We start from the raw sequence: 23,340 nt of genomic DNA on the forward strand, positions 1-23,340 counted from the left end.
ACTGCAACTAGGCAGGGTGGGGAGCGTCAACAGCATGGGTAAGCTGGCCACAGGGATGACTCACATCCCTTGGGACAGAGGTGATTTCATCATGCTACTCAAAATGGCACAGTTTACAACTAAGGAATTATTTATTTCTGGAATTTCCTAGAAATTTTAATATTTTCAGACCACAGTTGACCGTAGGTAACTGAAACCAAGGAAAGGGAAACTTCGGATAAAGAGGGGACTATTTTATCTCCGAATTCACCTACCGAAATCCTACCCACTACTGAAGACCTATTTCTACTTAGTCCACGGAACCTGACCTAACCGGCCACACCGGTGGTTTATCTGTGCCTCAAGTCCTACCGGTCTACTGCCTTGTGCACTTCTGTACACCTCCTCTCCCCACTATCCAGTAAACTCTCCAAAGACAGTGACTGGGTTTGTTTTCAAATACTTGTGTCCTACGATACACCTCACAAAGCACTTTACACAGTAAATTCTCAATGGCAAACTTCCAAAGGCTGGTGTGTGTGATACACATTGTAGAGTCAGTTACAACACGGGCTCTACAGGCAGACTATGTGAGTTGCAGTAACAGCCCCACACTTCCTCACTGTGTGACCTTGGCCAAATTACTTAACCCCTCAAGGGCTTATTTCCCCACCTATATACCAATAGTATCAACCTCATAAACGTGTCATAGGGATTAAAATAATATACGTTTAAGGCTTAGAAGCGTCCCTATCCCATAATACTCACTAAATGGTATACATTACTTATTACTATTAGTCAAAAGTACTAATAAAAAGTATGCAGGGTAAATATATATGTAAAGTCCTACCTAATGATAGACAAATATGCAAATTGACCGCACCTTCACTACGCCAAGCCACGCCCACCAGTCAATCAGGGCGAGTATGCAAATTACCCTACCAAGATGGCGGTTAATTTGCGTATGCTGAGGGAGGGAGGAGTGAAGACTGAAGACAACTTAGAAGGAAGAGGGAGGAAAAGCAGAAAGCAAGGTGGCTGCCAGAGGGAAAGTCCAGGCGGGGCGGGGCGGGGCGGGGCGGAGTGGGGCAGGGTGGGATGGGGCGGAGCACAGCGGACAGCAGCAGCGGCTCGCGTGCATGCAGGCGCTGCGGCCGCAATGGTGGCAGCAGCGGCTGCAGTGGCCACTTGCAGGATTCTTCCTGCAAATGGGCTACTAGTTTTTAAATAAAGTGTCTTACAATTTTCTTAGGATTAGTTGCTATATATACCCTAATAAACATCAAAGAAAGTACAATCTGAAATCATTTTCTACAACATTGCAAAGAAAGGAAATAATATGCATCTTTCTGTAAATGATCACATCAGCGTTGCTCAGAATCAGGACAGATCTCTATCCAAACTTCAGAATACTTAATTGTGAATAGTCAATTCCCTAAAAAAAACTACAAGGAAACCAGGTGAGCTGCTTCCATATCAGTGGGGTCAACTATAAAAATGTACAGCTTGTTCTATTTTTAAAAGCTACTTACTATTGCAAACATCCTTCACAATTCAGGAAAATTTTTATGTCAAAAGAGAAGCAAACACTATTCATTCACTTACATTAACTCCTTTCCCCTACATTTCTTGGCAGCATTTCTCTAGTTCCATTTTAGGAACAAATTTCCATTTCTACTTTATAAAAAAAACTTTTGTGGTAAAGGTAGAGGATTTGCATCCCATAAGTGTGCTTATCTATCCGGAAATGTGAAAAATATTGGGTCAAAGTTAAGTTTGTAGGATTTCAGACATGATCAGAAAGCACAAGTTCATAAGTTTCTGCTCCCCACTGATGCCCCCAATCCAACTTCTGGACTCTTGATTGGTTGTAAATATCAAAATACACAAGAGAAGCTACTTCATGGGGATTATTTAGTACTCCATTTGACATAAAAGTAAAATAACAGGAATTGTTGGTATATAATAGAGAAAATGACATAGTAAATATTGTCAGTAATAGAAAATCAAGTGGTCAAATTCTATACCCAAGTTAAATATTTTGGTGAAAATATCTGTGTTCTGACTTTTGCATTTTTGGTTGCTTAAATGAAAAGTGAAAGTTTATGAAAATGTATGAAAAGGGGTTTCATACATTTTGCAATATGAAAGAAGCCAAACTGTTCATGGTTAACATGCAATGAAAAGCAAGAAATTATTAAAAGAAAGGTATAGGAGAAAAATATTCTTTATGAAATCACATTTGTTTTTGAAGACTAAGCAAAATCAACTGCAGGACAAAATTCAAGGGCTCAAAACGGTGGCAGACAGACACACGTACACCCCCAGCCAGCAGAGAGAAAGCGTACCGCTGCTTCCTTCCTCTTTGTTGACGAGGCTGCTCCTCCTGAGGATATTTAAAAATGTCCTGAAAAATGGGCTCATATTTCTTAAAAATTACAGCAGAAACGGTGAAGTTTCTTTCTAGTCTCTCAGTCCGTTCTCTGAAATCTTGGGGTAGATTTGCCATCTCTTCCCATTTCTTCATCTTGTTAAAAAATTCAATTAAGCTAATATTAAAAATAAAAGATATTTTCTAAATTAACCCAAGTATACAAATGCAATTAAAAGTAAATCAAAATTAACTCATTGAATTATATTACTTTTAGACAGTAAAATCAAAACTCCTGCCTCTGACTAGCTTAATCTCCTACAGAATGATTTCCCTATCTTCCGAGTCAACTTTTATTATCACAGTACCCTAGGTTTTATTTACAAAATTGATTAAAAAAACAAATAATTAACCAGAGTAACGCAACCAACATTCATGTATCCGACCGCCAGATTTCACAAATACTAACATAGTAAATAAATTCTGTCATGTCTGCTTGTTCTATAGAAACAGCCAAAGTTTCCATTTGTACTCTCCCTCAATCTCATTCCCCATTCTTCTCTCCCTAAACACCATTCTAAAGTTAGTCTGAATCTTTCCCATCCACTACTTACTAGAGTTACTATATGGATATACTTGTATCCATAAATAGTAAGCAATATCTTTTGTATGAGTGATTATAATTTTATATAATAAGTAGCATTTTGCAACTTGCTTTTTCATTCAACAATGTTGCCGAGTTAATGTTGATACATGTAGATCTAATTCATTCATTTTAATTGCTAGACGTATTCCTTCATATGAACTACCATGAATTTTTGCATTCCCCAACCAATTGAAATTGAGGTTCCTAACTTTTATTATAACCAAAAATACTGTAATGAACACATTCTTGTACATAAGAATTTCTTTACCAACTACCCCAGAAATGGAATTGAGTCAGAGAAATGTGCATTTTCAACTTTACCAAAAATGTGCCAAATTTCCCACTGAAGTGGTCTGTCAATTTATTCTCTCAGCAATGCACACCAGTAATATAGTTTCTCTTTCCCTACATAATGACCAATATTGTTATTATCAGATTTCAAATTTCTCTAATCTAATGAGTATGAAATGCTTGGTTTGGTTTTTTGTTTGTTTTTTACTTTGACTTCAGCTCTTTATGCACTGCCTCTTGTTCTTAGGCCTAAACATTACTCAGAATGGAGTTAGTTCAAAGTCAATAAATAGACTACAGCTAAATATTACATTTATTGATAATTATTTTAGTAGTGATTTTTTTTAAATCACTAGGTCCATAAATTATGACAAGGGGTATTTACCTTCCAAAATGCCAAACATCCTTTTTCCATCAATCTTCAATAAGCCATAGAAAAAAATTCACCCACAAGGCACAAATAATAAATGTAATAATTCAATTACACAACCAATAAGAAAAGCATTTCTGCCTCTTCTTGAAAGCATTACCTGACCCTTTTTGTAACTGATTATAATAGTGCTGCTTATCTACCAAACAGGAAACTTAGAAACATTTACACATTCCATATATATTCGATACAAGTCCTGTGCATGTAGTTTGAAGTGTAATAGCATGTAATATTTTATTTAACTTTTCAATCTAGAGTACTTCCTAAGGTTTCTCAATATCCTTATTTAGAATTCTTCAATATTACAGAATGAGGAGATCACCTCCTAACAGTAAACTCTTCATACAAGTGCCTGCTGTATTAGTCACACATTTTTCAAGTTCAAGCATAGTTACCTCTGCTCTGAACATCGCAGGAGTCTAGTTAAAGACACATAGTTTCCTTCAGCTGTCCCTTTGCTTACAGTCGGCACAGATTTTCTGCAAGCCACATATAAGGCACATGCTAACCAATGAAGATCATTTCCCTAGAAAAACAAATGAAAATTGTTACTTAATGAGTTATCCTATATAATAAAGATGTAATATGCAAATGGTCGTTATGCCGTGAATCGTAATGACAGACCACATAATGACGGGATCACGGATCAGCAGGAGGGTAGGGTGGCGGAGAGCTACAGGAGGGGGCAGGGCAGCAAGCTATGGGGGGGGCCAGGGGGAGCTACAGGAGGGCGGGGCAGCGAGCTACTGGCACAGGGATTCATGCGCAGGGCTACTAGTGTGTGTGTGTGTGTGTGTGTCTGTGTGTGTATAATTCATTATAAAAATTCTTATGTTTAAACTCAAAGTGATATTTATATTTATGTGTTTGTGGGTACTTTCAGTGATGGCCCTCGTCTATGTGCTCATCTTTGTTTTTATCCTCACCTGAGGATATTTTTTCCATTGACTTTCTTAGAGAGAATGGAGTGGGGGCAGGGGGGGGGGGGGAACATCCACGTGAGAGAGACACATCAATTGGTTGCCTCTGGTTCCCACCCAGACCAGGATGTAGATCGAGTCTGCAACCAAGGTACATGCCCTTGACTGGGAATCGAACCCATGACCCTTTGGAGCGTGGGCCAACGCTCTAACCACTGGGAAAACTGGCCAGGGCCATGTGCTCTTCTTATAATGGCATTCTTCCGCTGAGAGGAGGGGTCTGTGTTCCCTCACTTTGAACTGGCTCAACCAACAGCACAGGTCAAAGTGATACTATGTAACTTTCAAGGGCATAAAAGGCAATACAGATTCCACCTGGCTCTGTCAGGACCTGTGCCTTGGGAGGCCCAACATGGGAGTAGAACACCTTGGGCAAATTACTTAACCATCACAGAGGCTCAATTTTCTTATCTGAGGGCTGTGAGAATGGAATGAGCTCTAAGTATGAAGTACAGAAAAAGACAAGAAATCAAAAGATAAAACTCTGTAGCCAGTATTCAGTATTACATTCTCTTATATCTGGTAGCGTACCTGGCTACAAGCTCCACAAGGCAGGGATTTTTAAGTTTTATACGCTGGTCTATTCCCAGCACCTACAATAGTGCCTGGCAAAGAACAGTTGGTCAAAAAATATTTAATACATGAATATTAATTTATTGGCTACGCTGAGCTAAGACTCTGAGACTAAAGTCATAAAAAATTGAGTAATCACTCATTTTAAAAAATATTACTAACCATCTATTTTTTATCACTTGCTTGTATAACACTGGACTTCATCTCTATGAAATGAAAGACCCCAATTGCATGGTGATAACGCTTGTTCTATATAATTTGCAGGATTCTCAGAGGGTAAAATAAGAGCTTATTTGGAGGCACTTATGCTCAGCACCACAAAGAATCCTTCTCTTTGCCTGACCCCAGGAACCACTGGGCAATAACCAGGAACATGGCCTGTTCAGTCAGATCACCTAAGTATCTTCGTCAACTCTACAGCACTGTCCCTGCGAGTGCTGTGCCAGAAACTACATATTCCTACCTTATTTAACCTCCAGAACAGCTCTGTGACTTAGATACAAATATCTCAATTGTACATATCACAAAATTGATTTGGGAGTGGTTAAGTAAATTGTCCAAAATCTCCTAGATCTGTCAAATACTAAAGCCACTATAGTACTAGCTTTTCTTTCTTCCTGTCCATATAACAATGGGAAGAAAAAAAACGGAATTAAAATCCTATTAATGCAAAAACAACTACAAAAATCACCTTAGTGGCACGTACGCAAAAATACCCTAGGTGTACTCAAATACCTGGATAGGCTTTTCCATCCAGGGCCTACCTGCCTTACTCTTTCCAAAACCTGTAAAACAACTTGTGAAAATCACGTGGCTTCCTGTTTGAAGGCTGCACTAGCGGGCGAGGAAACAGCTGATAAACAACCCGCACTTCCGCGTCACTTCCCATTGGCCCACGAAGGGGCGGGGCTTGCAAGCCTCGAGCCTCACTGGCTACAAAGAGCATTTTTCTCATCCGCAGGCCCCGTCCGAAGAAAGGGGCACAACAACAAGCCTAAATCACAGGGACTGTAAGAGCCCAGTGCAATGTCGGGGGGGTGGTGGGGAGGAGGCCAAAAGGGGTTCAAGGTCGTCGCGGCCCTGCCTTCCTAGTGTCAAAGGGGGCGGGGGCCCGGCGAGTGTCCACATCCAGGCGGGCGGGAAGCCCGTTTCATTTCACGGCCGCTGGAGGAACTGCCCTCGTTCCCACGTACGTGAACACAGCCCGACACCTAACGCGCTGACTCAAACAGATGCAATGCCTGGACAGAGGCGATCTGGTTCCGCAGAAAAGGAACTGAAGGACCAGAAACCCTGAGCGTCCTGTTATCTTTCCCCAGACCCTCCTCTCCGCTGCCAGGCTTCCTCACCTCTGACTCCAGTCCCTGATACCGGGCGAACCGCGGCGCCCACACGGGCAAGTCCCTCCTCTTATCTGTGCGGTCTCCACAACCGCACCTGTTCCTTCTGCCGACTAGGTGGTTGTCCATTTGTAGTCAAGACCCCAGCGCGACCTCGGCCTCGCGGGGCTGCATTAGGGCAACAGGTGTTCCCCATTCGGAACCCCAAAGGGAAGAGCAGCGAGACGGGGTTCGCCTTCGGAGCCGCTAAGAGCTTTTCAAAAGCCAGGTTTCCAGGTCTAATGCGCGCAGGGGGGTTCCCACCCCGGGGCCTGTCAGGGGATCCCTGCGGGGCGCCCGACCCGGTGGGGAGGGCAGAAAGGACCCCTCCCCGCGGCGGGCGTGACCACTAGGCCCGGAAAGACCTCGCCGCGCCTTCCCCCGGGGCGCACCTCCAGCGTGTAGCTCTCGCTCATGCTCCGGTAGCTGTCCCAGGCCTCCGCCCGCGCCGCCTCGTCCATGTTGAGGCGGCAGCACAGCTCGTCGAACCGCTGCTGGGTCTGCGGAGTCGGCGTCCGGGTCGGCAGCGCGGAGTCCTCCGCCTCCCCGTCGTCGTCCTCTTCCTCCTCTTCCTCTTCCTCGGAGCCTGCCGCCGCCGGAGCGGGTGGCGGGGGCGGCGGCGACTGGTCGCCTCCAGATGGCATGGCGCACCCTCGGGCGGCCAGTCCTCAGGTGAGCTGCAGGCCCGGGCCCGTAGCCATTCAAACCGCGAAGCGCCCGCCCGTCCGCCGCTTATACGGTGACTGCGCCGCCGCTGACGGCGCGTGACCTCACGTAGGCACCCGTAGTTCTGCAGATGGCCTGCAGGGAAATGTAGTCCGGGCCGGAGGCCCACGCGGGTCAAAAAGCATTTCAACATAATCAGTTCGCGCAGTCTCACCTGGGCTGAAATAAAAGCGGCTTCTCTCCATTGGAGGTACGTCCCCATCGCCAGACCTTACAGCAGGGCGCTCTCGAAAAGAAAACATCCAAGGAACATTGACATGTGAAGGTTTCATATCCAAGCTGTTCCCAGAAAGAAGACTCAACAGCTCGGTGTCCTTATTTAAAAAATAAGAATAGCAAGAGCCTGTCTGCCAAAGTTCATTTTCGGCCTCGCTCCTAATTTCTAGCTTTTCCCTAAGTTTACGTTTTATTTGAGCCTTTCAAATAATTATTGGATTTTTAAAAAGCAGTAATTCCTCCCCCTACCCCCATAGGGCCAATATATGTTCACTGTGACATATTTGTGCTACCCTCAGTCACCCAATTAACTTTATTCCTTACTTTTTATTAAGCTTTCTCTTTTCCTATCTATAGGCTTGAATCACTTTATTTCCAATCCGCTTTGGTTTATAAATGAGTATAGTGTACATTTTCATGCTTGAGGAGCCTAAAAACAACGTGAACAGAGGAAAAGAAATACTTGGGCAAAAACCCGAGTTTCAGGGAACTTTAGCAGGGACTGGAGTCAGAGGTGAGGAAGCCTGGCAGCGGAGAGGAGGATCTGGGGAAAGATAACAGGACGCTCAGGGACAATTTTTGGAGTTTCTTTTTCAGTGTTGAGATAAGGTGATCAAGGGCAAGAACAGAGGTCAAGTACAACTGCTTTATAAGTATTTGTAAGTTCATAAGAAATTCTAGTAGTTTCCTTATATTTAGGCTGGGGATACTAAATTTTAGAAAAATGATACTGCTTATTTTGGACACCAGCAACACAGTTTTACTAGAACAAAATTTTGATTTGTTTAGAGGTAAAATTTGTTTACCATTTTTAGTAAAGTTGAATGTAATTGAAATAAAATTTATGGTAATAAACCATCAAATATGTTTTATAAAAATATGCTTTGCTTGTTAATACCAATATTTTCAAAGCCAATGGACTCTAAATACTATAGTAATTTGATACTATCATCCATTTTAAAAGTACATTTACAAAACTTTTAACTATTAGACATTTTATATCATCCCTATTTTTTTTACCTAATATTCCCATCCTACTATACCAACAAAATTTTATCTTAATGTTTTGTGCTTGAAAGTCTGTTCTTGAATCTTTCATGTTTCCTGTCATCAAAAATGTATGTACTGCCCTGGCTGGGTGGCTCAGTTGGTTAGAGCATCAATCCATACACTAAAAGGCTGAGGGTTCAATTCCTGGTTAGTGCACATATCTAGGCAGTCTCTCTCTTAAGCAATTAATAAAAGCATACCCTTGGGTGAGGATAAAAAAATTAAAGAAAAAATGTGCAAATTAATTTTTAGGTATCCTGTTTATTCTTTTATGTCAGATTCATTGAGGTGTAATTTGCATGTAGTAAAATTCACTTTCAAGTATACAGTTCTGTGAATTGTGAAAAATAGTCATGTCCACCATAATCAAGACACTAACCATTTCCATCATTCAAAGTTTTCCTAGTACCCTGTGTAGTGATCCCTCCTCACACAGCCCCAGGCAACCACTGGTCAGTTTTCTGTCCCATAGTTCCCTATTTTCCAAAATGTCATATAAATGTAATCATACATTATGTAACCTTGATTGGGCTTCTCTCAACTTAGCATAATGCCTTTCAGATTCACTCATGTTGTTGCATGTGCCGGTCGTTTGTTCCTTTTTATTGCTATGTATCTCATCTATATTCCAACATTTATTTATCCTGAAAACATCCAGGTTGTTTCCTTTGGTGATTATGAGCATAGCTGCTACTAACTTGCATGTGCATGTTTTTTGGGTGACACAAGTTTTCATATGATCCAGCAATTCCACTCCTGGGTACTTATCTGGAGGAAACAAAATCACTATCTTGAAAAAATGTCTGCACCTGTATATTCATGGTGCCATTATTTACAATAGCAAAGACATGCAAACCTGTGTCCATCAACAGATGGATAAAAATATATACATACACAATGGAATATTACTCAGCCATATAAACGAAAATCCTGCCATTTGTGACATGGATGGACCTTGTGTGCATTATATATACGTGAAATAATCCAAACAGAGAAAAATACTGTATGATCTCACTTGTGGAATCTAAAAATAAAAAAACAACAAACACATAGGTACAGAGTACCGATTGGTGGTTCCCAGAGGCGGGAGATTGGGGGAGGAGGGAGGAATAGGAAGATGGTCAAGACACAAACTTCCCAACTTATATGTCCTGGGGATGTAATGGACAGCATACTGACTATACTGAACAGGGCTGTATTGTATATCTGAAAGTTGCTAAGAGAGTAGATCTTAAAACTTCTCATCCCCCTAAAAAATTTTGTACCTCTGTGTGGTGATGGATGTTAACTAAACTTATGGTAATCGTTTCACTATACACACACACACACACACACACACACACACACAAATGATTTGATATATATATATATATATATATATATATATATATATATATATATATATATATATATATCCTGGTGCACGAAATTCTGCACTCTGGGGGCGCAGGGGAGCCTCAGCCCAGCCTGTGCCCTCTTGCAACCCTTGGGGGATGTCTGACTGATGACATCCTTAGTGCTGTACTGGAGGCGGGACAGGCTCCAGCTATCACCGCTGCACTTGCCAGCCTTGAGCCCGGCTTCTGGCTGAGCAGCGCTCCCCGTGGGAGTGCACTGACCACCAGGGGGCAGCTCCTATGTTGAGCGTGGTCAGTGAGTGTCATAGCAACCTGTCGTTCTGCCGTTCAGTTGATTTGCATATTAGGCTTTTATTATATAGTATTATATAGGATGTTGTACAATGTCAATTACATATCAATTAAAATTCAGTATTGGTCATTAAGAAGTTTGATTCTTGGGTTCTGATTATGCAGTCACACACTCACTCACTCAGCCAAAGTCTGCCATCCATCCATCCAAATATTCAACCAATGTTTAGTCAGTGTCGACTGTATGTCAAGTACAGTGACCAGCACTGAGTGTACAGTCATGAATAAGACAAGCATGGCCTCTGCCCTCAGAGCTTATGACCCCATGGGTAAAGCAGACCTAGAATAAGTAATTGTCAAGTGTAAATATAAAAAAGAAATTCAGGGAGCTATATGAGTGCATCACAAGAGACCTTAAACCTCTGTGGTGTGTGTGTGGAGGGGCTCAATAATTTGGTCCTAAATAAATTATACTGCATCTATATATTAGAACTAGAGGCCCGGTGCACGAAATTCGTGCACGGAGCGGGATTGTCCCTCAGCCCAGCCTGTACCCTCTCCAATCTGGGACCCCTCAAGGGATGTCCGACTGCCCGTTTAGGCCCGATCCCTCCTCTGCCGGCCTGGTTACCCCTAACTGCCCTCTCCTGCAGGGTTGATCACCTCCAACTGCCCTCCCTTGCAGGCCTGGTCCCTCACAACTGCCCTGCCTTGCAGATCGGGTGCCTCCCAACTGCCCTCTCCTGCTGGCCATCTTGTGTCCACATGGGGGCAGGATCTTTGACCACATGGGGGCAGCTATATTGTGTGTTGCAGTGATGATCAATCTGCATAGTTCTCTTTTATTAGATAGGATAGAGGCCTGGTACATGGGTGGGGGTCAGCTGGTTTGCCCTGAAGGGTGTCCCTGATCAGGGTGGGGTTCCCTTGGGGCATGGGGCGGCCTGAGCAAGGGGCCTGTGGTGGTTTGCAGGCGGGCCACGCCCCCTGGCAACGCAAGCGGAGGCCCTGGTATCTAGAATTTATTTTCCTTCTACAATTGAAACTTTGTAGCCTGGAGCAGAGCCAAACCTGGGGCTCCCTCCGAGGCCTGCAGCCATTTGTGTTGGGGTTATAATTGAAACTTTGTTGCCTTAAGCGGGTGAGCCCGGCCAGGGTGTGCGGAAAGCTTTGCTTCCCCTGTTGCCGGCGGCAACCCTGGCCTGCTCTCTCAAGCTCCATTCTGCCGCCATTTGTTTGAATTTGTTTACCTTCTATAATTGAAACTTTGTAGCTTGAGTGGAGGCTTAGGCCTGCAACGACTGTCAGAAAGCTTGGCTTCCTCTGTTACCTAGGAAACCTTGCTCTCTGTGGCTGTAGCCATCTTGGTTTGGGTTAATTTGCATGCTCGCTCTGATTGGCTTGTGGGCGTGGCTTGTGGGTGTTGGAGGTATGGTTGATTTGCATATTTGTCTATTATTAGATAAGAAAGTCCTTAAAAATGTTTTGGAAGATTCTTTAATGACATGGAAAGAGAATCATGGTATAGTAAATGAAAAAAAGTTACAAAATGGTATGTACAGTATAACTCCATTCTTATTAATATATAATATGTATCTGCAAAGAAAAATGACCCAACAGTTAACAATTATCTGAGTGTACAGCATTATGGGAGGGAGGGGGGAAGAGGGGAGGGGAAGGGTTGTTTACTTTGTGCTTTCCCTACTTCCCTTCCCCTCCCCCAGATTTTCTGTAATACACATGTCTTGCTTTTCACTAAGAAAAAGAATTTAAAAATTCATCAAGATGTTATTTTTGCCTAATAAGTTGGCAAATGTTATTTCAAAGGACAATACACAGTATTGGTAAGGATTTGGGGTAAATCAACATTCACAAAATGTACCCTGCTAATGGTAGTATAAATTGCTACTAACGGCATCATTATAAACTCGGCAAAACAAAATTCTTAAAAACACAGTATTTTCACTTCTAGGGATTAAGAAAATCATTAGGGATAAATGCAAAAAATGCATATATAAACCCAAATGTCTATTTTTAAGTACATGGTTAAATAAGTTACTACATCAGTATGAGCCAATACTAAATTATTAATATTAAAAATCACATTGCAGGATACTCATTGACATAGGTCAGTATTATCAAGGGCAGAAGAGTAAATATTATGCCCCATGTAATACTGATTTAATATGAAAGTGTATTAGTTTCCTAGGGCTACCATGACATATGACCACAAACTGGGTGGCTTAAAACAGAAACTTATTCTCTCACAGTTATGGAGGCTAGAAGTCCAATATCAAGGTGCTGGCAGGGTGGCTGCTTCTGGAGGCTCTGAAAGAGGATCCGTTCCACGCCTCTCTCCCAGCATGTGGTGGTTGCTGGCAAGCCTTGGTGTTCCTTGGCTTGTAGCCACATCGCTCCAGTCTCTGGGGGTTGTCTAGTAGCCTTTGTCACCGTGTGTCTCCGTGTGTCTTCTCGTAGGAAAATGCCAGTCACTGGATTAAGGGCCCACCCTAATCTATCAAGATAGCATCTTAACTAATTACATCTCTCAAGACTATTTTCAAAGATCACGTTCTGAGGTTTTTCGTTGACATAAATTTTTGTAGGGCACCAATCAGCCCACTACATGTATAGAACATACATATAAGTAAGATTGAAAATCTATACCAACAGTATTTTTATCCCAGGGCGGATTTAATGAATGACTTAAATATTTTTGTGTTTTTCTGCACTTAAAAATAAATAGCTTATGTACTGTAGTTACAATTATGTAGGGATTAAGGTCTCAATTTATTGTATAAGGTGAAGATTACCTGTAGTCAAATATCACTCTTTTCCCTCCTACAGCTCACAAAATACAGAACACATAAGTGTATAGTGTATCTTCTCTCAAAAACATCCAACACGGCCACTTCTTCCTCCAGCATCGGAGTGGATTACTGGTCTTCTGGGTGAGCACTAGATGAAGTAGTTGGCTTGTGTTTACATGCTATATTGTACGAAAAAAGAAAAAGAGGTTTTCTAAGCATAAAAGTATAGTTGAAAGTGTTCAAGTTAAATGAGTGTATCACGAGACTCCACTGTTTTACTTTAGGAAAAACAAGTCTTTTCATCTTTACAAAAAACACTACCAACAATGGCAATGAATTGAGAGTCATAAGACTACAAAAAAAATAATTACTGATTCCCAAATGAACCCCTTTACAAGGTTAGGTATATCTGAGTCCTTCTGGATTATTTTTAAAGGTCCCGGGGAAGAAAACTTAAGGAAATAATAATGTTGTGGGTATAATTATTGCCAAATTCTGCCTTTTAAAAATTCTTCCCAAGTATACTTTCCTTTTAAAGATTTAGGACTGTGGTTGCTTTCATAACTTTGAAGATAAATGAACTATATAAAATTCAATCAAAAAAATAAGTCTTGTCATGTACAGAGGCTGACATCGTGGGTAGTCAAAGAATATGTTTAATAAAAAATAATTAAACTTCCATTTGCTCTATAGAACATCATAGAAAGTAATTTAATAAATTACAAATGACTTTTTAAGACGTTTGCTCAACTACAGAAAGCAAATTCAGACTACACAAAACACAACTGGTAAATATTGCAAATGTCCAAAAGAAAAGTTGGACTAAGACTTGTATCATGAAACCTGAAACAAGGACTATAAATACAAGGCAATAACAGCTATAATTCTTTTAGTAACTACCAACACATACTTGGATATCCTTTCAAATGCAAGTTTAGTATCATGTAATTCTACTGATTTTTTCCCTTATAACCCTTAACTCTCTACAACCATATTTGCATGTGTTTTTTTTTTAAAAAAACCTGATAGCTGGATAACTTTCCCCCAATCAGTAATAAATAGAAGTGTCTCGACACCCAAGAGAATGTTTAAAGTTAATATCAGCCTTAATACTTTTAAGACAGCCATTACCTTATTACATAGAAAGGGAATAACTAAGATGTTAACCAACTTCACTTGAGCATTAATTAGGAAAATACTTTATCTCATAAACTTGATATAAATTAGATTTTAGTGATAAGATCTAGGGCTTTTTTCCCCTTTTTCTTTCTTTCTTTCTTTTTTTTTAATTGTGGAAAGGAATAAAGATCATGTGGGTAGAAGCAGAGTGAGGGAAGGGAGCTCTGGATGGTGATGAAATACTCCATCGGCAACCTAGTGTACTGTGTTTGAAAAACTTTGGCTATCTCAAAGGTGTACTCTGGTTAAACAAAAGTGCAATACTGCAAAGGGAAGAGACTAAGTGTATAACTTCTCGTTTTCATGATGAAAAATGACTATGCACTTCTCCTGGAGGGGCAGTAGAGTGACTATTGCTAAGACATTGCATAAAGGACTAGCAATTCAAAGTACTACTTTGGAAAAATACCAAAATCAATACTATCCCAATGGAACTTATATAACTTTTGTAAATACATGTAACACTGTCTCTCTAATAAGGGGCTAGTTATTTTACATACCGAAACATAATTTACTGGTAAATGTCTTGTAAAATCCAATATAATTGCTTAATTCATGACAAAGCAAGATTTCTATAATCAAAACATACTGAAAGGATTTTTTCCTGTGAAAGAAAGTGGAGGGCGTTTTCCACCCTAACTGTATCCCCTTGCAAACGTTATCACTGACTTATTTATTCAAGTACCAGAAGAATGCTAACAGTTATCTCTCCTTAGGATATAAGTGGTATTTTACATCCAATTCAGTTCTGTTTTATATGTATTTGCAGATAAACCTGGACCTCTACCTTGTCAGAATAATAGCAGCTTTACAAGGAGAAACTGTATCACAAATCAAATATCAGACAAATTTTACATGGTAAACAAAGAGCTCTAAGAAAATGATCAGAAGCCTTGGGCTTCATTTTGTGGTTTACAGGAATAACTCGTATATTTTCTGAGATTATTCAAAGTGCATTTTCAAAATGGGCGGCTCAGTATATTCAATATAAACTGAACACCCAACACTGATTCTGGGCAACATTTAGTCTGCTTACACCTAGAAAAAACTCAAGATGAATTCAGACTGTTTGTACGTCACTTTACCACTGTTCTCTGTTCATTTTGGAATATTACCGTAATGTAAAACACAACTAGGAATCTACACAAGTAAAGCAAACGAACAATCCTTTTACATGAAGTATGCTGTGCTGAAAGCTCTTTTCAGTGGCATTTCATGAGTTTGCCTTTTCAGAACCCTGGGAAGCAGACATTACTCATCTGAGATATAATTATTTCTAATCGGAGGCCAGACTTTGTCAAGTTAAAACTCAGTGTGTCTAGCGGGTGCCAAAGTCACATGACACAGGATTATTGTATGACTCGACTTTACTAATATCAGAGTTACGTTCAGCAAAAAGCAAGTCATATTTCTTGCCAGATTAACATGATATAGAGGATGTGTTTAAAAAACCCCTGAAAACAAGTATAGAATTAGAAACGAATGTAAACTTCCTAAACTAACTCAGCTGAGGTAACAGGTAGCCAGTTAAATTGGCTGATTGGGAAACTTATTTCTTCTTCCAAACACACTTGTACCTGAATTGGAAACATCAGCAGTGCATCAAAACACTAGAGCATTTTCATGTAATTAAAGCAATGAATGGTGATGTAGATTCTACAGCTTTCATGACATTCATTAGCTGCCCAAATTATTGCTGAGTTTTGATCTGTAAATTATAGGTGTCAAGGAGGCTGTAAAACTATATTCAAATTAAATCAGTAATATGCATAAAGTATTCTGTGTTCACTGCAAATATATTAAATATACAACTCTTATTGAGCATAATTTTCATAAAATTAACCCCCAACAAAATTATAATGCCTTTTGTTGTAATTTTACACCTTTATGTAGTTGATAGTACATACGAGTTCAAAAACTTATGAACCTTAAGAAATATTACATGCAAAATGTCTCTGAAAGCAGTGTGCACTTCTAAACAAATAACTGAAATGTTCGGTCAGTAAGCTATGGATGCACTCCACACTGGGTATTTACAATGATGATTAAAGGAAAAAAATCCAAAGCCAGTTCATAATTTAAGCATAGTCTGGGAATCAGTCTTCGTTACTAGAATCTGAGTCCTCGGATGACGACGAGGTACTGTCAGATCCAGAGGAAGCATCGGCTTTCTCTGAACCCTCATCTGTGCTGTTTTCATTGAGAGGACTCGGCTCAGTTCCCCCTTTGTCTTCCTGATCGCTAACTCTGGAATCTTCTTCCTTTACTTCCACAGACTTAGACGAGCCTAAGCCACTGCTCTTGCTTTTCTGTACATCAAATGTATTGGACTGGGACAAAGCTGGAATATGAAGATTAAGGCCTGGAGTGAGAAGCCCTGGATAGAGTATATTAGATAGTAGCAGTGGGTTAAGAGCTAGGGAGTTGGCAGCTGCAGCTGCATTTAATGCAGCAGTAGAGGATGTTGAAGGAGAACTTGACACAGAGTTTTCTCCACCATTCTCTGAATTTTGGCTTTCTGTCCTTTCTTTTTTTCCTTCTAGCTCCTTACAGTCATTTCCCTTTTTCTCTTCTGTTCCAGATTCTGCAGGCTTTGTCAAGAGTCCGCCCATGCCCAACAGATTTGGTAATCCAGGCATTCCTGACAGCAGCATGGGGAACATGGCGGCCACGTTTTTAGCTTCTCCTCCAGAAGAAAGGCCGGCAGGCATTCCCATCAGCCCTGCGGTTACTTGCAGTGACTGCAAGTTTTGTAGGTTTTGTTGTAAGGCCTGAAGAGTTGTGAGATCCATACCTGGAAGTAATCCATTGGCTAACAAAGGACTGCCTGCAACACTGGTAGCATTGGCAGACGCCGCCGCGGCTGTGGCCTTCGCAATTCCACTTTTAGGCCGTCTCCCTCGCCTGCTTACTTCCTCTCTCACAACAGGGCCAGTGAGAATACGTTCGTACATACTTTCTGGAAGAAACCCCTGAAAAAGAAAATCATTAGTAACAGCTATTTTAAAATCAATAACTATTATCTTGTGATACAAGTAACCTATTAAAAATAGATAATTATTGCCCTAACTGGTTTGGCTCAGTGGATAGAGCATCGGCCTGTGGACTTAAGGGTCCCAGGTTCGATTCCGGTCAAGGGCATGTACCTTGGTTGCGGGCACATCCCCAGTAGGGGGTGTGCAGGAGGCAGCTGATTGATGTTTCTCTCTCATCGATGTTTCTAACTCTCTCTCCCTCTCCCTTCCTCTCTGTAAAAAATCAAAATATATTTTAAAAAATAGATAATTATTAATAAACTCTGTATATATAGCATAATCAATCATGCAAGAGATACCTTAATTTCTTATTATTTTAGTGGTTTGAAACAGCTCTTCCACCTCTCATTTTATCATGAGAGAGCAGAGAGCCTTCTAGCTTTCCTCCATATGGGGACACATGCATTTGTAGACTAATTCTAGAAAATGGAAAGTCCAAAGAAATTGTTTCTTGAGGGTTACTCCCTACACCCTTACATGTTTTATATCATGAACTGTTCTGAAAGACTAAAGAAGTGCCCCTCTTCTAACCTGGAATAACAATAAGGAAAGGACAGAGGAAGTGAGTGGGTGGTTAAGGTTAAAATGAGATGCTTCATATGAATCTTTTGACTATCACTTTGAGAATTAGGAACACAGCATAACTGAAAAAGACACTCAACAAGGGAACAATCTCTTGGCTCAGAACTGCAGCAGCACCTGCAGACTGGAATGCGTCAAGTCCAGGACAATGGAGAACAATCTATACTTTCTTATTATTCTCCCTGACTTTCTCGGACTCAAAAATCCTAGGATTTTTAGGAGTTTAGTACCTCCAGACCAGCATTGTCCAACAGAAAGATAATTTAAGTTACATAAGCAATTTTAAATTTTCTAGTAGCAACATTAAAAGGTAAAATAGAAACAGATGACATTAGTTTTAGTAATATAATCTATTTAACATAATATAAGCAAAATATTATCAGTTTAATATGTAATCTGTGAAAATTACTGAGATATCTTATTTTCTTTTTCTAAACCAAGTCTTCAAAATCCAAAGCCAGTGTTTCACTCTTACAACACATTTTAATTCAGATGAGTCATATTTCAAATGCTCCATAGCCACATGGGCCTAGAGGCTACCATCTGTGACCATTCAGTTCTAGACAGTGGTTTAAAGTCATCTCATAGGATAGTTTTTAAATTTTGTTTTGAATGGAACAACTTATTTGTCCTCTTTATATAAGCACTAGGCTCCTCAGCAGAAAACAAGACAACAAAAGTGTGCAGAGAAAAAGAATATCTCATCTGCAACTTCACTATTCAGAGACAGCCACTGCAAATGTGTAGGATGTGTGCTTCCGTTTTTCTTTTGTACATAAATACAAATTCTACAATTCTCCCGCCCCCTTTTCTAAAAGAAAATGGAATCACACTGAACACAGTTATATAACCTGTACTTTTCACTGGACACCTACAGAAATAATAGCTATTATTCACTCAGCACTGACCTGGTGATTAGGCCTGGCTATTCCAAGAGATTAACTACTACCTCATTTAACAGCCTGTGAACTTTCTCTGCCTTCTCATTAATGTGCCTCTAAGATACAATTTTTTCAAATATTTGCAAGGTTTTCTAACTAATGTGTAAACTATTAGCATATTCCCAATTTTTTAATAGTATATTATGACTTTTATGTAGTTCTTTCCCCACATCTGTGATTATTCTTTGTGGCATTGTTCAGAGATAAAATTAAATGGCATCTAACTTTTTAAATGATATCTGAGTTAGTGTTTATGAAATACTCACAGATTGTTTAACAACATCTCCCCATTCAGGAGCGACTCCATATTCTGAATTTTCTTTTAGGAATCTACACAAATCTTTCAGAGGAGGAGCAAATGCACCTCCAACCTGTAAACAAAAGGACTGTTACACACGTAAAACACTATTACATATGGAGACACATCTTGCTTTTGTTCAGAATTTATACAGCATATTTCTTTAAAACATGTATTCTTTGAGCCTTTGACAATCTTTATTATATTAAAAAGGACTACCACAACTCATAAGGACTATTAAAATACTATTCAGGGTAGGCAAAAGTAAGCTCACAGTTGTTCATATGGAAAATAATACATTATTAGTAAATAATAATACTTGAATAAACTTTTGTGTACTCACAACTATCAACCTACTTTTGCCCACCCCTGTATAAACATGAGGAAATTTAAATTATTAACATTTTAAGTAGAGTAACTAGAATAGTAAAATAATTAATTACCATTTACTGTGTACTTAACTATGCTGGATAGGTAGTATAGCCTAGTTAAGAGGAAACTTAAGCCAATCAATAAATCTCTCTGAGCCTCAGTTTTCTTATCTATAAAATGGGAATAACACTTCTCCCATAGGGTTTTATAAAGATAAAAATATACAATTTAAGTGCTTTAGCATAGGGTCTCTGGCACATAAATATGTTACTATTATTGTTATTATTATATGCCAGGAATTGTACTAAGGACTTGAAGTATATGATTTTAGTTCTCACTATACCTCACTGTTCACAGTGATAAATACATAAATCTGTCAAGGTTGTGAAGAGAGTGTTGTCCCATTTCATCATGGTTTCTCCACCTTTGCACTATAAACATTTTGGAATTGTGGTGTTGAGGGTGGTCCTATTTACTGTACACAGTTTATCAGCATCCTCAGCCTCTACCCACTAGAGGTCAAAAGCATCCTCCCCTAGCACTCACCCCGCTACCCCACCCCCTCAACACCCACCTCACTACTCTTGAGTGGCTATCAAAAATGTCTCCAGACATTACCAAGTACCTGGAGGACAAGTACCTGGACAATTACCAAGTACCTGGTTCTCTCTGTGGAGAACCACTGCCTTGGATGTAGTGTTCTGGGCAATGCCAAAGCTCAGGCACAGCTATGAAAAGTGCCTTCTTTACTTCATTCAACAGCTTAACCAAAGATATAAAATTATAGTCCACACTTTTCCCCACAAATCTGCTAGGTTTAACCCATTTCCAGACCTGTTAGAAAATACTGCCTAACGAATAGTGTTTTAGAGATCTCTTAAATATTGAATCCACAGAAAAGAACAGCAAAGATATAACTACCTTTCTGGCATTTCTTCTGTTAATCAGCTGGACACGTTCCTCCCCAGTGAGACTGTTGACGTCTAGTTTATTGGGGTTTCGGCAGCGATGCCTTTTTTGTTTGGGCCTCTCTTCATGGAGCTGCATTCTCTAAAACAAAAGATGCAGAAAGAGCCTTAAAATCTTCACTTGTGCAAACAGTACAAATGAGCTGATTAAAGTAATTTAATCTGATAATAATGAAGATATGTCATTCATTATAACATATCTTCTATGTTATATCTTTAATATTTCATATAGGAAAATTTACCCATTAGTTAAACTCTAAAAATATATAACCTTTAAATATTTTTATATTTAATATAACAATATTAAATAAGACTTTAAAAATTATTGCAAGAATCTTTTCCTCCAGTGGTAAATTTAAACATTATTCTAAGCCATCATAAGGATAATGCATCATGATCATTCTGGATGAGAGTAGGCTCCTGACATAAAGACATTGCTAGTTCCTTCTTAATGCCTTCAAAGACCACTGTGTCCCTACAGCACTGCTTAAAGAAGTTCTCAATAATGCTGGGACAGCTTCCTCTAAATTGGAGAGTTCTTCACTTCTTTTCCTGGTAAATTTCACCCGAAACATCAGATTTTCTCTGGGCTCTGACTCAATTTATATGTGTGCTAGGTGGGCTAGTGGCTTTCATTGCTCGTCATCTCACCGACAGACTTTCTTATCTCTTCTCATGTAATCGTCACAATACTCAGAGACATTATTCTTATTTTAGAAATGAGACTCCAGGCTCAGAGTTCATCTCCCTCAAGGTCCTGCAGCCTGTGAGTGGCAATATCTTGCAATAAAAACTTTTTCAGAGACCCTTTCCCCCTTCCCACGTGGGAGTCTGTATTTGTGCTTCAATAAATCTCCTTTGCTATAAAAAACGAAACAAAACAACTCTTTCCATGCTGCTTAGTTTTGTAACTGTCAACAAAACAGGGCTGGATGTTTGTAGCTCCTTCCAGCCAATCAGAACACTTAAAGGGACTAATGCTCAAACTCTTCTGCGTGGCATACCAATCCCATCACAGCCAGGATCTAATTCAACCTTTTCATCCAGTTACTATTCCCCCACAAATTCCCTCACAAATTTGGAATATCAGACTGGTCATCGTTTTATGTATATGCCTTACACTCCTATCCTCATGTAACTCTCTCCATAATTGTTTTGTAATCCTAGAATATGCTTCTCTGTAATAACGTGGTCAAATGCCCAGTAAATCGTTTATGATCTGTCAGTTACATGTCAACTCTATTTTCCTTCTGTCTTTCCCCAGACACTTAACTCTGCCTACACAGAGTAATCATTCTTTTATCTGCATCCATGACATTTTACATACCCCTGTTACAGTATATATACACCATGTTATAATTATTTAGCTATAGATATATCACAATAGCACATGTGATCAAGAAATCGTTCAAGTATCCTAGGAAAGTTAAACTAGTTATTATTTCATATTCTTTATTGTAATAAAAGCTGCTTTTAAAAGTGTTATTAAAATCTTAACAAAATTATACAAAATATTACAATATAAAGTTCATTTGCAGTGAAAAACAGCAAATGGATATAAGTTTAAACAATTAATAAAGATTCCTTTGCTGCAATAAGAGAAAGGTATGAGAATCTTTTAAAATAGCAACCAGCACACAATAGTTTTAATAAAAATTTACTGACAATACATATTATTTTGTAACCTGTAAAGTTACAGTGCTAAACTAACAATTTTCGTTTTTTTTTTAATTGAAATGTTCATTCCATGACTGCTCATCAGATTAGTGAAAACCCCTCTCCTCAGAATTAGAAGAGCTTTATTTGGCCTTAAAAAAAAAATCAAAAGGAATTAAATGAAAGCTCAAGAATTTGTGGTATCCTTTGAGAAAAACTAGAGATCTGACAGAAATTCAACAACTAAGACCGAGGGCCTCTGTTCCAGACTAGTAGGTCATTTCATGGTGACAGTAATAGAAATGTAAAATACTGAACTAAATATATATTACAGATACAAATACATTAAAATATGCATTACAGATATAGCCCCATTCTAGGAACTGGAGTTTTTTTTACTTCCTTTTCATTAAACAAAAAACAAGGTAATTAATTTTCTTTTTTCTTAATGAAATAATCATCACTCTGCATTTAGACTTCAGATTTTCATTTCTTAATCACTGACTCAATAAATATTTACAGGGAGCCAGATACTATTCTATGTACCAGGAATGATGTGCTAAGTGCTCGGGGTACAAAGGTGAATAGGACACAGTCCTTAAGAAGCTCACAGGGTAGTAGAGAGCCTCAATGGCTTATCCATTTACTATTCATAATGGAGGCAGATGGAGCAAGCCTGCTAGGGTCATTGTATGAAGGATATCGTTTACTCGTTTTCTTAATAAAATACAGAGAAATGTCAAGGGAGATGGGCACAAAATTTGGTACATCAGTATCTGTAAGTAACATATTGCAAAATGAAATAATAGGTTTCTATGAGTGAGAAGAGCCAAACGCTCATAAGGTAGTGAGTGCTATTTCAGGGATATGGAAAAAGGAAATGAAATATAACGATTCTGCCCTAGCTGGTTTGGCTCAGTGGATAGAGCATCGACCTGTGGACTGAAAGGTCCTGGGTTCGATTCTAGTCAAGGGCACATGCCCAGGTTGTGGGCTCGATCCCCAGTTGGGGGCTTGCAGGAAGCAGCTGATTGATTCTCTCATAATTGATATTTCTATCTCTCCCTCTCTGAAATCAATAAAAACATAAAATAAAATAAAAAAAGAAATATAATGATTTTCATCTTTGATTAATGTAACGAATTGTGCATATAGAGAGACACAGCTGTATCCTTATAACTTGAAGAGCTTAAGAGTAGTAGTTTATTT

General features: G+C 39.5%; 2 protein-coding genes and 1 long non-coding RNA gene across 8 annotated transcripts in view; 1 reads left to right on the top strand and 2 right to left on the bottom strand.

Moving 5' to 3' along the window:
- The window catches only part of RBL2 (RB transcriptional corepressor like 2), a 55,953-nt gene extending 48,554 nt beyond the window's left edge, over positions 1-7,399 (bottom strand). For 3 of the 4 annotated variants that reach the window (XR_008554897.1, XM_008152336.3, XM_054710167.1), the window contains exons 1-3: positions 7,042-7,399; positions 4,113-4,243; positions 2,328-2,528 (exon numbers count right to left, since the gene is read on the bottom strand). Coding sequence is in view for 3 of the 4 variants with exons in the window: in XM_008152336.3 (XP_008150558.2) it covers positions 2,328-2,528; positions 4,113-4,243; positions 7,042-7,293 (584 nt within the window). In the remaining variant the exon portion in view is untranslated. The remainder of the gene's footprint in view (positions 1-2,327; positions 2,529-4,112; positions 4,244-7,041) is intronic. The other variant, XM_054710168.1, reaches the window with a different exon arrangement.
- Positions 7,400-7,428: 29 nt separating this feature from the next.
- LOC129147588 (uncharacterized) lies at positions 7,429-16,924 on the top strand. Its single transcript, XR_008554898.1, has 3 exons — positions 7,429-7,565; positions 13,138-13,241; positions 16,861-16,924. It is a non-coding gene; the product is annotated as an uncharacterized LOC129147588 (long non-coding RNA).
- CHD9 (chromodomain helicase DNA binding protein 9) overlaps positions 13,739-23,340 on the bottom strand; it is a 122,504-nt gene continuing 112,902 nt past the window's right edge. For all 3 annotated transcript variants that reach the window (XM_008152337.3, XM_028126974.2, XM_028126973.2), the window contains 3 exons: positions 20,429-20,557; positions 19,104-19,208; positions 13,739-17,251 (listed from right to left, as the gene is read on the bottom strand). In XM_008152337.3, the coding sequence (XP_008150559.2) occupies positions 16,376-17,251; positions 19,104-19,208; positions 20,429-20,557 (1,110 nt within the window). In that variant the 3' untranslated portion in view covers positions 13,739-16,375. The remainder of the gene's footprint in view (positions 17,252-19,103; positions 19,209-20,428; positions 20,558-23,340) is intronic.

Source organism: Eptesicus fuscus, chromosome 21 (assembly GCF_027574615.1).
Source record: "Eptesicus fuscus isolate TK198812 chromosome 21, DD_ASM_mEF_20220401, whole genome shotgun sequence".
Lineage (NCBI taxonomy): Eukaryota > Metazoa > Chordata > Mammalia > Chiroptera > Vespertilionidae > Eptesicus > Eptesicus fuscus.